Genomic DNA, 17851 nt, shown 5'->3' with positions numbered 1-17851 from the left:
TTTGCATGATAGAGCTTTAATCTACATTTGTGGATGGCACAGTGAACCGTGTTTTGCAGAAGTGCTCCTGAACCCATGCAGTGACGGCCACAACAGAATCAGACATGTTTTTAATGCAGTGGCCACTGAGGACCCAAAGATCACGAGAATCCAATATTTACTGCAATATACAAACAATATTTCCACCAACAGGATTAATGTAGATGACAGTTAGCATTAGTTCATACAACAAAGTCGTACCAGCCGCTGTGGTAACGAGTGTGTGGTTACTTTAGAAATGTGGCTCAAAATGAAGAATGATATTTCTGTTTCCTTTAGAAATCTCTATAACGTTTTAAGACTGAATTATTTGAAGTGGTGCATCAGCTTTAATATTACTTTTGTACTCTATCAATGCAAAGCTTTAAACCACCATAACAACAGGTCGGGGGTGGGCGGGGCTTAACGGTCTGTTCTCTTCCTGCTGATTTACATTAAAACAGATCCTTCTTTTCAAACTGATTTGTCCAAATTTAAAATAATGTTTTGCGGATATTCCCTGTTCTTAGCAGAATGCTATATGTTGTGGGTATGTGCTGTATGCCATGTCATCGATTTTGGATTGTGGGGAGCAAAACACCAGAGGGAGTTTAAGTACAATTATCATGCACTAAAAGCTGTCCATTTACTAAAACTGGAAGGATTTCCATGTTAACTTGAGAGTGACTTTAAAGGGATTAACACTGAATGGCCACTGACTCTGAAACGTGGACTGTGCCATTGTTAGCGAGCTGAATGCGTGCAGTAAGCATGTGTTGGAGTGCAGGATTAAAGACTAATCTTGCCCTGTGTGCCCCCCCTGCTCTGTGACTAGAGTCATGACATTCATATCTTGTAGCCGGTGTCGTGCAACTCTTTGTTTCTCTGGTTATGAAGGTTTCTGTGCTTTCTCTCCCCCTTTCCTTGCCATTTCTGAAATGTTTAAAAGTTCACTGTCACCATCACCATGGCAACTGTCATCTCTGTGAGACTTGCAGCTGCCTTCTGTTCAGACGTTGCTGTCGATTGCCTGTGTTTTTTGAGTTTTGTGTCTCTGTTTGCGTTTCAAATCAATCCTTTTCACATGTTTACCTCTTTTTTTTTTTCCCGCGTCGATGTCTGCAGAGCATAACCAGGATGTTCTCTGGTTTCTCTAATAAATAAATGATCATGGACTGCGAGGCTGCGTGAACTGCGTCATACATTCATTAATCCAGCAGCACCCTCCCTGAACAATATGATAGTCTTGCCTTTTTATATTTTTGGCAACATGTTATTCTATACGCCGCAGCAAGAGCAGTTTATTTCAGAGTAATCTCATATGCAATTAATGCACTGCAGGAGAAGGTAAAGTTTCATCATTCTGGTTTCCTCACTCCAGAAGAGTCTCCACATCACACTGATCAATTCCTCTTTCACCTCCTTCCACCTGCCTCAGCTGTGTTGCTCCTCATGACATGGTTCCTCTGGAAAACTGGTCTCCTTTTGGTGTTCCAGGCCACATCCTATACTGTTTCTAATTATATAACCACCAGTCGAGGTTTAAATATAGATGCTAAGTCTGGATTCTCTTCATCTGAAATGCATGAATAATTGAGGAGGGGAGAAGGGAGAGGAGGTGGGATTCATTCAGAAGATGGATGGGGCAGGCGTAGATTTCCTACCTCCAGTGGTTTCCTGACAGCAACTGTGGGCCACTTTGTGTCGACGAGGACTGCATGAGTTAGAGAAAAGTATGACAAATATGACTTGGTTCAGACTTCACTGATCTCAAAGTATATAGTGTAATTTAGAGCTCTAAGCTGGAATGCAAAAATAAAAAAGACATTAGCTTCAAAAATGCTTTCTATCACCTGCTGCTGAAACGTCAGCAAAAATAAGTTTGCTCATGTCTGCGCTTGCATTTGTTAGCAAAATACCTCAAGCTACTTAACAGGTTTTAATGACTCTTACAGAAAGCAATAACGAGTTGGGCATGTAAAACTTTTGGTGCAAATTCAAGATGGCTGCCACAGCCGACTGACCTTAAAAACACCAAAATGGCTATAACTCAATTAATTGTACACACTTTGACCTAAAGTTCAGTGCGGTAGTAGCTGAGACTGATCCCCAACACATAGTTGTAGCACTAACAAAATGCATAACATATTTATTTAAAACTTTGCTATTATTTTTTGTAGTCGTTTCTGTCTGCCTGTTAGCAAAATATCGAATGAACCACTGGACATATTTTAATGAAACTTTTCGGAAATAACCTTTAGGTTGAACTTTATATTTCTTTAGGTTTTGGCGCTAATCCAATTTTAGATGGCTACAACAGCCAACTGACCTTAAAAACTACAAACATGGCAATAATTCAGGCAATTATACAGATATTATGCTTAAATGTGATGGATTTATAGCTGAGAGCCATTCATAAAGCATACTCCACGTGCTACTATTTGCTCAAAATCTTTGCCCAAATCTTTGGGATTAACTGTTGGAGTCAATCCTGTTTGTCTGTTAGCAAAATATTTTATTAAATACAGGATGAATTTCAGTGAATCGCTCAGAAAGTGTTCATTTGATAGACATCTACAACTTGTTAACTTTTGGAGTCAATCTAATTCAAGATGTCCACCATAGCGCTTCAATATCAGCTAACACAACATGGCTGTAACTAAAATGTTCAGCTATTGAGAACAAATTTGATATGGTAGTAGCTGGGAGTTATTACAAAAAACCTACTCTGAGTGTACCATCTTGTGATGATGAAGTTTTCACGAAAATGCTACACTTTTATAATGTTATGCTAGGCCTTTATCTTTATTATTATATTTTGCCTAAATGTTTACAGTATATTGATTCAAAGTCATTCAACTGTAGTTCAGTTGTCTGGAAAAACATCAATAATGTGTGATCTTGAAACAAAACTGTTTCCCAAACATCATTCAATATTCATGTATTGTATTGATGAAATAAATATAGAATGACTCCAGGTGGTTAGCTTTAATGTCGCAGGAACAAGGTCATGATACCGGAGCTTCTAGCAGAATCTCCCGAGAAGAACCGCAAGATCCGAACCGGTTCACCTTGGCAAGATGTTGGAGGTGAAGCTGAACGAGGCTCTGCTGCTCAAAGTTAGGAGGGGATGCAGGGCGGGGAGACTACGGCTGAGCCGGTGCGAAATGTGTGTCTGTGTATTTCAAGCGATCATGCTGGGGGAAATGTGGAAGACTCAGTCTCCTCCCGTCTCTATGGAAACCTCGTCTCGTTCGCAGGCAGAGAGGCACAGAGAGCCGTTCCACATTCGGAAGCAGGGGTGTGAATTATTCCACATTATTGCTCGCATGCTGTTGACCACTGACAATAACGTCTTGGGGAGAATGACGATCAGTAGTGCGGTAACGATGAAGCACGTTAATCTGCTGAAACGATTAAAGATGAATCGTGTGGTACACGCTGGAAACATCTGCACATAAAAACAGCGCCTCACAGACTTGTTTATAGGGTTCTCTTATCCCTTTCTAAAAATAATACTCATTAATCATTTTATTTTGAGAAGAAAAAAAAAAGTGGAGCGTCGCAGCCAAAGGCCAATGTTAATCAAGTGAACTGATAAGTTGTGCCGAAAGAGGACAAACAGGAGAAACACTGAAGGACAGAGCAGAGACTACAGCAGTACAGATGGTTCACTGCTCTCTGTAAGGGACAAATTGGGGACAGAAGGGAGGGAGAGACAAAGAAGGAGACTCTGTCAGACTTGCTTTTCACAAGCAGGTCCACGTAGCCACCTCCTGTCAAGCTTCAAGGGGGTTGTCATGGTGACAGTGGCTAGTCGAGGCTGGGAGACTGTTGCATGGGATCCCTGTGGCCTCCGATGTGGCTCAGAGAATGATGGGAAATGAAGTCAGCTGTCTGGGGATCTTAGTGTTCAAGCCGTACCTGGATTTACTCAACCGAGGACAGATACTTTACCAAAACCTCTTTAGAATGGTTTGAAAGGGTCGGTGGGAGTTAAAGAGTTGTACCCGACATTATTGTGTGTTTCTCTGGGTGACCGCTGGTGTCATACTGGTTTACTGGAACAAGAGCTTCCTCTGCTGAAGCACAATGTGTCTCTAAATCCAGTGAGGGAACGCAAATCTGAATACTGGTGGATCTGTGAGTTCAAATGTCTTTGGAGGTGCCACTGTGCTGAACTTAGTTTGGAAATTTTCTTGACTGGGTTTTAGAGAAGAGGTTTTGAGAAAACACTTTCCTGAAGCAGACAGTAGTCAGAATGATCTTAGTTTGGAGAACCAGGGAAAAATTCACACATGAGAGGCAAGCCATCTAAAACAACACAGACCTTTGAAGCCAACATAGCACTGAAATACACAAAACTGCAAGAATGTCTCCCAAAGCAAGTCATGGGTATCACACAAGTAGACACTAAAGTTTCTTTTTATGTGGCGTTCTAGTATTAATGCTCTGATAAATAATAATTTTGTAAACTCTGAACAACGCTCTTTAAACTTGGTCATGAATTCACGATGACCTGATTTATGCACACTTAATTACTCACTTTACTAAAGTCTGCATGTGTATTTATGACTAGTGTGTTTCAAAAACTGCTGTACATCTAAAGAGGAAAACCATCACAGCTGTAGGGAAACTGACAAGGTAAAGCCATTGCATCTAAGACAGTGATCCTCGTTTTTTTTTTTTTTTTCAAAAGAGCCATATTGACAGATCAAAGTCAAACGGAGAGCCGCGATATCACCCCAAGTCACTTAAATTAAATAAAATAATAAACAACCCACCTATGAGCAATAAAGAAACACAGTCAGCACATTATCTGTTTAAACAAAATGTACCTTATACTGACATGAGTGGAAGCTGTGGTGCATGTCCTTGACTTTCTTCATCTTGTATTTGTACTTTGTTGTTGCAACTACAGTGAGGCATTCAAGATGGGCATGGGTCAGTCAGTTTCTCTGTTTTTGCTCGATAGTGTTCATGGTTGAAAATGTTGACTGTGTAAAAATTTCATCTTTTAGCTATTACACCAATCCCATGAAGAAAACACAAGTCAACAATAACAATGAATACCAAAGTCCATGCTCAACAATGAATATGCTGTAATATGTGTACGGATAAAGACGCCCCCTTCACATTTCCGCCTGCCCCCTCATGTAACCATGCCTAGAACTGGCTCTGTAAGATGCTCCTACTACCTTCTCCGCAGATGACAGCAAGTGCGGAGACGTGGGCCGGTAGCTGATCCATCTGGTAATAACATGACTTTTTTTACGTCTTTTGACCAGCGGGTCAGCGGATGCGCACATCCGGTGATGATCAGCTGATTGATCTGAGATTAACAGGGCATTTTTTACATCTTTTGACCAGCGGGTCAGTAGATGCGCGCGGCCGATGATCAGCTGATCCATCTGAAGCTTAACAGGACTTTTTTTTTTTTTTAACCTCTACCAGCCAGTCGGACCTGCCTCCTCTTCAACAAGTTGATTAACACAATATTATTCATAACACCGCATCAAAGAAGCCTGAGCCAACATGCACAATTATTGCGCAATGCGCCAGCATGTTTTTAAACTGTACTGGCTGTGCTGGCGTATTGTTGAAACCTGTCACGCGAGCCACCAATAAAGCATGGCGAGCTGCATGTGGCTTAGGAGCCGAGCAATGAGTATCCCTGTGTTGAGTTGATATTAAGTCTCAAACACAGCAAGCTATAAGAATGAATTGCATAAATGTGCAATTGTCTGACTCCTAAATGTGCTTTCTTTTGGAGAGCAGAAGAGTGCAGTCAGAGACATATCTAAAAAATATACATTTTGTCTTTTGCAAAAACAAATCTAGGTTGAGTTTTGACGGAAAGCATCCTTCCTTTACATTAGTTTCCTCAAACAGCCTAACGAGGTCAGGTGTCATCTTCTCCTAACGACGATGGAGCTCTCTGGGGACTGTTGTCTCTGCTGAGCCACACACCATATGTGTCATGAGGACACAAACCAGTGTGATCTAGCTCGGTTTAGTGTCACAGTAGGATTTCCTGTCAATCTGTCCTGTATCTATCTCTCGCACACATGTTGTCTTCCCCTCTCTTCCAAGCATAAATGCCTCCCTCTATTATTTTTGGATCTCATAAGCTGTAATTATAAAATTCAAATGTTAAGATTTAAAGGGGAAACTTCTCACTTGTTGCTGCTATGAAAATCTGTTCTGTGTCCAGGTGTTGTGTTGAAACCATTAGGCTCGTGCCCAGAGCTACATTCATGCTTCATAAGTTTATTTGTGGTTCTGCTCATGTTTGGAGGGCCGGAGATTTATGAAATTAGTTCACAGCAGCACAAAAACAACACAGGAACAATCCTCAATGAGCTGGGGCGATCGAGTGCACAAGGAGCACAGAGGCAGGAACACCTCAGATGTGTAGGGTTTCCTTAGTGGAACTTAACCTCATAACCAAAACATTACACAGCAGCACTGATGCACCTTCATTAGTAACCTTTTTATAGCCTTGCAATCCTATTACCTCTGTCCCTTCTTTTGTCCTGCCCTTCCGTGAATGCAATCTCCAGTGGCTTCAAGTTTGGGATTTGTTAGCAGCGCGGCTCTATCTCTCCTCGGGCTTATTACAAGCCTGATGTGCCTCGTACCCAGAGGGTGACCTTTAATACCTGGTGCTTACAAAGGTACAGCAAGATAACACAAGCAATAAACCCTGTTATTTACTTTATAGAAATCATTTTCTGTTTAATACTGTCATCGTGTCCACTGCACCCCCGCCCCTTTTCTACCCTTTCAGTTTTTCGCCACCGTTGTCGGCTACAACCCCTCACCCTTCAGTCACAGCCCCTCTCAAGTGTTTGTTTCAAATAGATTTCCTGCAGGGCAGTAGGGAGCCACACAGAAGGATGGAAATAAACAGATAGAGCTATTCATGTCTGCCATGAAGCTATGGCAACAGTGTCCTCCTGCTCTGATTGGTCATTGGTAATGTTGCCTTTTTAGCCATCACTTACACTCCAGAGAGTCTGAATTATTGGCACTTTGTCAATGTCCTTGCTGTCACTCAGTGGCTGCTACCATCCCTTTTTGAGTTAGTTTCTCTGACCCTCACCTGCTGGTTTATAAAACCTCATATTCAGTGCTAACCTTTAGATTACTTTTTTAATCTAGAGATGGTGTGCTGAATCACCCGGTTTACACGAGACTACCATTGAAGATTTTGTTTAAAATATTATGGCAACAAATGTACCACAAGAACCTTTAATATTTCTCTTCGCCTCATGCCATTTGTTGCTTTCACTTTTGCAGAAAATATTTCAACCATTCCATGATTTATATCATCATATAACATCCTAACCTTTTGCGTGTGGGCTATTGCCAAAACAAGCTCAGTGTTCTAGCAACAACCTCCTACTCATCTCTCTAAGTTGTGCTGTTTGGAAATGTAGGGTTAATGTTTCTATTCTACGCAAGAGTTAATTATGTAATCCTGGTCTTGTTCCTTAAAAGCATTGAAAGCTCATATGTTGTCATTTACTTCAGCACATTGTCTTGTGTATCTTCTGAAAAGTGTTATTGTTAAGTATTGGTTAGAAGATGTAGATTTTAAATGGACATTTTTTTTCTTTGACACACAAAAGCTAATTTGAAAAATTTCCTGGATTAATTTATTTTTGTCAAAATTTGTATAAATGAAACACTTTTTTTTTGTTCAACCTTTATTTATACAGGTTAGTTCCCACTGAGCCTCGAGGACTCATTTACAAGAGAGACCTGTTTTTGAATGCATGCAATCAGCTGCTACCTTGCATGTCAAAGTTGAAAGAAAAATATCTCATACAATCTGTTAGCCTGCAGATTACGTCATAAGGATGACTCAGCATCAACTTTAGTCTCAAATTGTTTTACTACAAAAGTAATAAGTTGCATATTGTGCATCCAATGATTATGAGAGTTTTGTTAAAATGTACCCAATGGTTTATAAGATATTTTGCTAACAGACAAACAACAAACACACATATACAGGTTATTACATGATTTTCCACCTTTCATGGTGGCGTGTAATGGATTAATTATTTTATTTAGTGGCTGTTAAACCTCATAGTCCACTTAAGCACGTTCACTCATGTGTATAAGCCTGATGAGTGAGATATAAATAAATAAACAGTCCAAGTCAATGCAGTCCATTATATCTTATCCAGTCACTCAGCAAGGCATTTAGTGAAGGTCTATTTAAACTTTGAGATTATCGACATTCACTTAAGTCATCACTTTACAAATGTAATCCTGACCTTATAAAATATACTGGAAGTCATCATCATCATCACTTTTATTGTCCCCTTAGGGAAATTTTCCTTGCAGCAAGGTGGTGAGAAAATTAATGATGTATTCCATTCAATGTATGGTTAAAATCAGAAGTTGCATTAAAATGGCAATATTCAGAAAAAGCTACAAGTTCCATTTTGTTTAATTAAAAAATGTATTTCAATGTGCAGCAAATGTGTATAACTGGGGGAAATTAACATTTTACATAGTTTGGCCTTAATACTTTTCTCGACACACTTAGACAATATTCTCAAAGTACTTGAACGAACATGCTGGTATTCTTCCATAGACTTGACAAATTTCAGCACCTTCTTCTTATTCACTTGAATGAAGTACTCAACTCTCTAGAGTTATGACCATATTGTATCAGATTTCCTTTATGCTGCAGTCCTTACTCATGTTACCTCTTTGATTCTGTCTTTCAGATCCTGGCCATCATCTCTATCCTCTTCATTGTGCTGTCCACCATTGCCTTGTCTCTGAACACTCTCCCAGAGTTGCAGGGCACTGACGAGTTTGGCCAGTCCACAGACAACCCTCAGCTGGCGCACGTGGAAGCCGTGTGCATTGCCTGGTTCACCATGGAATACCTTCTCCGTTTCCTCTCCTCTCCCAATAAATGGAAGTTCTTCAAGGGCCCTCTTAACGTCATCGACTTGTTGGCCATTTTGCCCTACTATGTCACTATTTTCCTGACAGAATCCAACAAAAGTGTGCTACAATTTCAGAATGTCCGTCGCGTGGTTCAGATCTTTAGGATCATGCGGATTCTGCGGATTTTGAAGTTGGCTCGTCACTCCACGGGGCTTCAGTCTCTGGGCTTCACTCTTAGGAGGAGCTACAACGAGTTGGGCCTGCTTATTCTTTTTCTGGCCATGGGCATCATGATCTTCTCTAGTCTTGTATTTTTTGCTGAGAAGGACGAAGAGGATACAAAGTTTAAAAGCATTCCAGCTTCTTTTTGGTGGGCTACCATTACTATGACCACTGTAGGCTATGGAGATATATATCCCAAAACTCTGTTGGGAAAGATTGTCGGGGGATTATGCTGTATTGCTGGAGTGCTTGTAATTGCCCTACCTATCCCCATCATTGTAAATAACTTTTCTGAATTCTACAAAGAACAAAAGAGGCAAGAAAAGGCTCTCAAAAGAAGGGAGGCCCTTGAAAGGGCGAAACGAAATGGTAGCATTGTTTCTATGAACTTGAAGGAGGCTTTTGCTCGTAGTGCGGAGCTCATGGATGTGGTAGTAGAGAAGACCGAGAGACCTCAAGACAACCACCTTTCTCCAAGTCACTGGAAATGGACATCCAAGAGAGCTGCATCAGAGACAAGCTCAAACAGATCTTTCAACGTGCAGGAGTTAGGCTCTCCATGCAAGGCTCAAGCCACCAGTCCCCAAAGGCTAAATGTTGAGAAACTAGAGCAAATGTACAGTCAGATGGCAAAAACACGGTCACAACCAAACCTCAATGCTAAAGACAGAGGTTCCAGAGTAGGGAAACACCGGGATGAGATAGAACTTGGGACCATTCAAAATTATGGAACATCGGCACTAGGAGTGGGGGACATGAAGAGTTTATCTAGCATTGATAGCTATATCAGTTGTGCAACAGACTTCCAGGAGAATTCACGCTTCCTCCACAGTCCAGCACCAGACATTGGCCTTCAGGAAAGCAGTAGATTCACTTTTGGTCCAGCTACAGGTTTGTCCCAGCACAATAGTACAAAAGTTGGCCAGCAAATGTTAGGACAGTACGAGTCCATGCTAACATCTGTGTCAAAGTCCACATCCTCTGAGAATCCAAGAAAATTCTTCTTTTCCGGAAACTCCTCAAAAAGCCTTAAGGGAGGCTGCTGTAGCGACGGGGATTCTGGCCCTTCCCCACTTTCAGACAGCTCACTTGTGTCAGACCACTCTCTTTTAAGCCCTGAAGTTTCTGTGTACACCACTGCCAGCAGCAGAACACCCCCAAAGTCACCAGAAAGCACTGCCATGGCCCCAACTGTCTTCACTTTCCATGACTCGTCCATCAGTAAATACATTGATGCCGATACGGATGACGATGAACACCTCCGGGACAACCCCGAGGCCAGTCCGTCAGAGTGTCTGCTGGCTAGTGCCAGCCCAAAGCGCAGTATTAACATTCACTACCAGAGGGGGACTAATCATTTAGAAACAGCTCAGAAAATGCTGAGTCAGAATTGTCTCTTCCCCACTGAAGGGATTCGTGGAAAAACTCACGGGAATCATATAGGACCTGAGTTGACACGTAGACCAAAGGTTGAAAGGGGACGACAAAATCCTTTGGATAAAAGCCTTTGAGGTACTTGAAAAAACAGACACATTAAAGAAGTTGGGGACAAAGTGTTTGTGATAAAGACACCTGATGAGCTAAAACACTCTAAGCCAGAGACAAAAGAAAGAGGGAGAGATAAAGGCTCTCCAGTTTCAGAAATTACCTGAGCTTGCTATTAGGGCAACAAGCTCTGGGTTAATGTGTGTGACGAATACTCTGCGAGAGACACTTAAATTGGAGGATGTCACTGCCCCTCATTCAGCTCATTCCTGTTAGCGGTATTTCACACAGAAAGAAAAGAAGAGCACTCTCAATTAGCCAATGAGTTTGTTCACAGAAGCTGAGTCAACATAGAAATTGAGCAGCATCTATGTCTAATATAAAATAATAAAAAATAAAGATTTTAGCCAAAGGGGGCGGCTTCTCTATATTCTCCAAAAGAAAGTCCACATTCTTGTACTGACTCCCAGTTCATTTTTTACTCTTGGTGATAACTGAGAGAACCCAGAAGCCTATAAGCTACTTGTGCCCTCCATTCTCAAACCTGGCCTTAGTCATTTACATTTGTAGAGGTGTGTGAGTCTGGATATATGGGTGTGTGAAGGAGTGAATATGAATGAGTAATTCATGTAAACACAATCTTAAAACCTGATTTATTTTTATATAGATAAGAGAAAGTCCCTAATAGAAAGTGATTTGCTAGTTTGCTATGTCATAATTAAATGTGATAAGTGTCTTGGTCTAAAGTTATCATTAGTTCCAGATCATTGTTCGTTTTATTGTCCGCTCTCTCCTAACACAACACTTTAAACGATTTAAAGTCGAGCATTGTGGAAACGTCATTACAGTCAGTGTCGTACCTGTTGTAGTTAGCCCTTTGAATGACCTTTGTTTGGAGAAACAGAGTTTAATTCTGCCTGGACTGACAAACCGACAACTGATCTGAGTGAAGCCATGGCCAGATTGCACTGCTACTATCTTCAAACAACTCCAATCACAACAAATATTTGCAAATGGTATTTTATAAAGACCTTCAAATAGCAGTCAGTTTTGCAATTATTTAAAATTTTATGATTATTTGCAAGTGCAAATAGTGGTAGCAGCAGCTAGCTGTGACACTTTCCACTGGAATATCGTAAATAGTTCAGCCAGATTAACTATGTAATTCATCTGACAGCTGTGTAAAGGTTTAAGTGTTCACATGAACTGCTGACAAATTTTTGAGACAAGTGTTGCCTTTTTTTAGATGACAAAAATCCTTTTTGATCTTAGCCTAACTCAAGACTAGCCATTGCATCATCAGTCTGATCTCCATTTAACGCTAGTAGTCCAAACTGATGTTATTCAAAGAGCTGTCAATAACAGGTAAAAAATATTAATTGTTAATAACTTTTCCACAGGAAATCATTTTTAAAAGATCGGAACTCTTGTTTTTAACATATATCATGCTTTTCAATAGACTAAAAATTAATGAATGAATGGATGAATACTTTGGCATTTCTTTCACTGAACAATGTATTAGCATCTCTATGTTTTTATGATAAAGGTGGACATGAGTTTCCTCTTGATTTTTCTACAAAATGCACATGAATGCATGCTGCCACCCAGTAAACGTAAAAACACACAATGTGTTTTGTCTGCTTGCATATACAGTTTTTTCGGACTATAAGGCGCATTAAGCGAAACAAGTTCATTTTGACAGGTTTTTGAGCGCCATGTATCACATAAATCGGTTTGAGGTCAGTAAGCATAACCAGAATTAATACATAAGTTGCACCAGATTATAAGGCTCACTGTCGATTGTTGAGAAAATTAAAGGATTTTAAGTGCGCCTTATAGTCCAAAAAATACAGCAAGTAAAGAAATGCCTATTGTAGGAATGTCCTCCAAAGGTTTTGTAACTTGCTAACATGATGTGTTAGTGGAAAATCTTTAACATGCATTGGTCATGAACTGCCTAACAGAAACGAAGTCAGAGTGAACTTTGTTATTTAAATTAACAGAAGATCAGTTAACAAAATAAAAAGTAAATATTTTTTATTGTTTTCTAAAATGTTTCTAAAATAATTCATATTCATAGCACTTAATATCTTCTTGGCTGATTTTAGCACTAATTAATTGCAGAATAATCAAACTCGTTTATGGGCACAACAAACCTGTTCAACAACGCTACTGGTGTGGCTGACAATCTAGTTTCCACGGTGACAGGAGACATCCATTATGGCTTGAAACAGCTAAGCGAGGATTTTATTGATCATAGTGTTGAAAGTCTGCATGTAACATATGCTCATACACAGACTTACTTTCAGAGTCATGCATCTTTACAAAGGCAGGTATCCACAGTGGTTGCATGTTCAACTTATTTCTAACTGCGTGCATGCATGAACAGTGTGTAAAATCAAGTTTTCAATTTCAGGACCTTCTATGTTTGAAATGTCTACAGTATACCATACATAGCATAATTTAGCCTTTTCACTCTTACCATAAAATCAGAAAATCATTTTATGGCCTGTTTACACCCCCACACACTTTACAAACAATCACAAGTAGATTCTTATGAAATAATTGAGTTTTAAACAGAAAAATCACCAAAAACGCAATCTTTAAAGTGCAAAGCCCATCGTAATGTGTCATTACGTTTATAAAAGCCAACACAGGATTGGAGTCTTCAACAGTGGTGTGGTGGTGCAAAAACTACAAAAATACACAGATGTGATGTAAGAAATTCATATGAGTCATGGATGAATGAATGAAACTATGAACAAAATTGCCTTTAATGTCATTCCACACAGCAGAATAAAATTAGGTTACTGACCTTTACTAGAAAGAATTAAGAAAGATAAGTCAAAAAGATAATGAAAGCATGCATTAAATGCTAAACTTCATGCCATATATTTCAAGCACATAAAAAATATATGATTAATAATAACATATCAAACTATTTTAGAAAATCAACAATGATAGTATATTTGTCAAAGGATAGCAAATGTAAAACCACTTTACAACAATTTATCACACAACAAACATAAAACTTTTATTTTTTTTTGCACATTTGTTATGTCAACTACGATACTAAACACCTTATTAGGAAATATATTTAAAAAAGAGGTTTGATCCCACGGTGAACCAGTATGCAATAAAGTTCTAATTACTTACAAGATAAAAATGAATATTTTATTTAATATATTTATTTTAAAAAAATAGAATATTGTCATTTACTGACCCAAATACGCTGCTGTTATGAATATAGTTTTGTTTTATTCGAAAGTCAAATTAAATTCCAAAGTCATCAGATGATGATTGACGTTGTTTATTTATTTATTTTTTAGTTCTCGTTAGAATGTAATCACAAATCCTGATTTGAGTTCCTGTTTTAATCACAGACTTGGACCGTTTCATATTGCTCTCCCATAGTGAGAGGAGCTGAGGTGTGAAAGGAATAGCAATGATTGTGAGAGGCAGAGTGAGTCGTGAGAGTGTGTGTGTGTGTGTGTGTGTTACTGCTGGAAAGCATTAAAGCAGTGAGGCTGCAGCTTAATGGAAAACAATGAACTCTTTTCATTTGGGACGCATGTATGTTGATGTTCTTGTTTTCGTTATTTTCCCTAATATTTCTGCAACCCTGAGCGCAGCAAAAGCTGTTAAAAATATAAAAATTAGATACGTCTCCACTAACCTATTTCAGATGAATTATTTGAAGCTGATAACTTATTGTTTTCTGGTTAAAGTCTCATTATATGATCAGGAAAATCAATGCAAAATCTGAAAAAAAAAAAAACTAATATCATTATAACAAACTAAATTAACATAAAATATGAAGTTTTTACATTTCTCAAAGCCTTCAGACTAATGAGGCAGCAAATACATGAAGCTACAGAGACAGAAAAAACAACGTAAAGGAAAGAAATGTGGAGGAATGCATAACACTCGCTGCATTGAAGCCAAAGTTTACGACAACGATCCCAACGATTTGTTAGTGCTTGGAGTGTGTGTTGTCGATGAGTCTTAACTACCACAGCACCATCTTTTAGCTCAATATCTATAAAAAAAAAAATCCAATTTTTGTGGCGACTGTTGTTGATTAGCCGTGGCAGACATCTTAAAGTTTGCTGACTTCAAAAGTTAATCACTTGTACATTTACATTCAGTGATTATTACTTCCTGATGTTTCATTGATATCTGTTCACTGGCTAATGAGATATTTTGCTGACTGACACACACACTGGCACAGTTACACAATTCCTTACCTGTCATGGTGGCGGGTGATCACTGAGAAAATTATTATGGACTAAAAGAAACATTCAGGGTTAAACGAGTAAATTTTTTAAATGAAAAGTGATCCAGTTGCACAACAGTTTCAGGGAAATGTTGCACAGATGTTGGTGATTTGTTTACATTCATATAGGATCAAGCCCGGTGTGGAGAAACACAAGTTCAGTTCATCGAGGAAAACATCTTTCTACCTGCCTGTTATTCACAACCATCAGTTTGTTTCACATCAACATGAATAGGTTTTTTTTTTTGTTTATAAGAGTCAAGGCCAATGAATTCAACATATTCACCAGGTTTCAAACCAAAAGGCTCTTAGAGAAATCACATTTTTTTAACATGAATTAAGAGCAAACACATCCCAGTCTGACTTATCCTTCAGAGTGATTGAAAAAAAACTGAAAGAACCTGATAGTTGAGTTTATTTTCCTCCGCCTTTGGTGTTCGGATGAAGGGCATTCAGCTCACAGCCCCGCGTGAAGCTTTATGTGATATTCTGTCCTGTCGTTTCGGTTCTCTACAACACACTATAGTCAGGGACCCTTTTCACTGAAATATCTCTCTACAAAGATGACAATCAATATTTCATGAATAGGCAGCAAGCACTACCGTAGAAAACTGAGATTTATTGTGTGGATGTCTTACGCAAACCCACACCCGTGCACATACACACTCTCACACGCCTGGAAACTGAAATCCCGACACTAATACTGATCCTCTGAAGCTTTTAGACGAGACAAGAAAACATTCATGTTTGATACTTCGACTGTGATACTGTGACACGATATACCGCCACAAGTCGTCCTACGTTTTCATTAGTTCAAACTTATTTTCTTTTTCATTTTTTAAGACATTATAATCTGCTTTATTTTCCTGTAAGACATTTAAAATGATGAACACTAACTCTACAGGGCCTTTTAATTCACTAAGGTCTCAGTGGAAAGAGTTTAAGTTGAATTAAAAGACCGATCGATCCGTTTTTAGTTTATTTTTATTTATTAAAAAAATACAACTATGAAAAGCACAAATCCATTCACTTTAATAACACTCCCAACTGTTTCATAAGACTCTTAAGTGTACAGTAAATTAATTTAGTTATCATCTAAAGTAATTGATTGCTGGTTAGCTGATAAATTTAGCTGTAAAGATCTTTAAAGCAATAGTTCAGATCATTTGAAGTTGGGTTCTGTGGATGTAAATGACTCATTTATATTTTTCTGTTTATGTATAGCTCTTTGAACGACCTCAGTTTGGAGAAACTTTATTCGGAGCGAGACCAAAGTGGACTGCTGCCGTCTTAAAACAGCTCCAATCTCCAACAGTCTGTGATTTATGGGAGCAGTTTTGTGTAAATCTTGGCATCCCTGTCAGTTTCACAACACACAGATATCTACATGAAATTTGATGGCTGTTTGCAAGAGCAGCAGCTAGCAGTAGCACTTTGCAGCAGATTAAATATAATATTTCTACTAGACTGTGTGATGTGAAAATGATGGTGTAAAACATTGGTTCCCTGAGTTGTGGTCAGGACTTGACTGTAGGTCATAAAATGCCAATTGTTGTGTCCTGAGATGATCTACAGAATTCAAACAGTGTAAAAACTATTTTTAAATTGTATGTTTTTTGGTAATAATGTTACAAGAAGGGCAGCACGGTGGCACAGTTGGTAGAGCTGCTGCCTCTCTGCGAGCAGGTTACCCTGGTTCAAATCCCGGTTCGGGGGCCTTTCTGGGTGGAGTTTGCATGTTGTTTCCGTGCATGTGTGGGTTTTCTCCAGGTACTCCAGTTTCCTCCCACAGAGCAAAAACATGCATTAGGCTGATTGGTAACTCTAAATTGTCCCTATAGTGAGAGTGAATGGTTGTTTGTCTTGTTTGTGTCTATGTGTCCCTGTGATGGACTGGAGACCTGTCCCCCACCTTTTACACAGTGATGGCTGGACATGGGCACCAGTGACCCCCACAACCCAATAAGGAAGAAGCAGGTAAAGATAAAGGATGCATGGATGGTTAGAACAAATATTTTGATGCCATGATACCCTTGTTTAATGGCTTATTAGCTGTTGGTACACTTCGATTGGCTACTGGCCACCACTGTTATTTGTGGATCATAATCTGGAAGGAACCACTGGTGTTAAATAATATAAAACAGTCCTGATACATGCTCAATAATTCAAATCTAAAAAAGTTGTCAGGTCCTCTGGGTGGGTTCAGGAAAAATGTAAAAAAATTGTAGAAATGTTTCATCTTTCATCTGAAAGACCTTCAGTTTGAGGAGTTGTACTTTAAAAGGCTGAGCTTAGTACAGCTCCTCAAACTGAAGAAATCTTCCAGATGAAAAACCAAACGCTTCTACAATTGTTTTTATTTTTTATCGAACCCATCCAGAGGACCTGAATAAACGTTTTTAGAAAGTGTTCACAAAGGTTGTTAAGAAGTTTTCCAGATTAAAGTTGATTCAAGAGGTCATCAATCTACTTTGGTCTTGTTCGGGTTAGCCGTTAGCTTGTGAGACCAGTCAGAATTCAGCTCTTCTCAAAACTCTGATCACATCCAAGGAGCTATCACCAACAGGTAAGATATTGTTTGTTCACAGTTTTTCTATAAAACCCTACTTCAAAAGATCTGAACTAAAACTTTTATGTTTTTTGGGTTGTGTTTTTTTTTTTTTTTTTTGGTTGCGTTAAACCCACAGGACCTTTAAAAAGTGTGTGGTAGTTTCCAAAACCCTATGAGAATTGCTTTGTTTGCAAGCAGCTCAGTTCTGCACACTCTGAAATGTAACACTGTTTTACAGGGTTGGGGTCGATTCAGGACTTCTTGATGGAGAACACTCGTGACTTATGGCACTATAGAAATAAGAGTGTTACAGCATGTGACTACAACTGAATCCTACAGCAGTACAAACGTAATAACACAACAAATGTTGGTTATGGTTTAATAAC

At 39.1% G+C, this 17851-nt stretch overlaps 1 protein-coding gene across 1 annotated transcript in view; it reads left to right on the top strand.

Annotated features, from left to right (window-relative positions):
• kcnb1 (potassium voltage-gated channel, Shab-related subfamily, member 1) overlaps positions 1-10925 on the top strand; it is a 37295-nt gene extending 26370 nt beyond the window's left edge. The window contains exon 2 of the mRNA XM_037679344.1: positions 8763-10925. Coding sequence (XP_037535272.1) covers positions 8763-10664 — 1902 coding nt within the window. The 3' untranslated portion in view covers positions 10665-10925. The remainder of the gene's footprint in view (positions 1-8762) is intronic.
• The last annotated feature ends 6926 nt before the right edge of the window (positions 10926-17851 follow it).

Source organism: Nematolebias whitei, chromosome 7, assembly GCF_014905685.2.
Source record: "Nematolebias whitei isolate Nwh7 chromosome 7, NemWhi1, whole genome shotgun sequence".
Classification (NCBI taxonomy): domain Eukaryota; kingdom Metazoa; phylum Chordata; class Actinopteri; order Cyprinodontiformes; family Rivulidae; genus Nematolebias; species Nematolebias whitei.
Note: the sequence above shows the minus strand (reverse complement) of the source record. Positions and strands in the feature narration are given on the sequence as shown.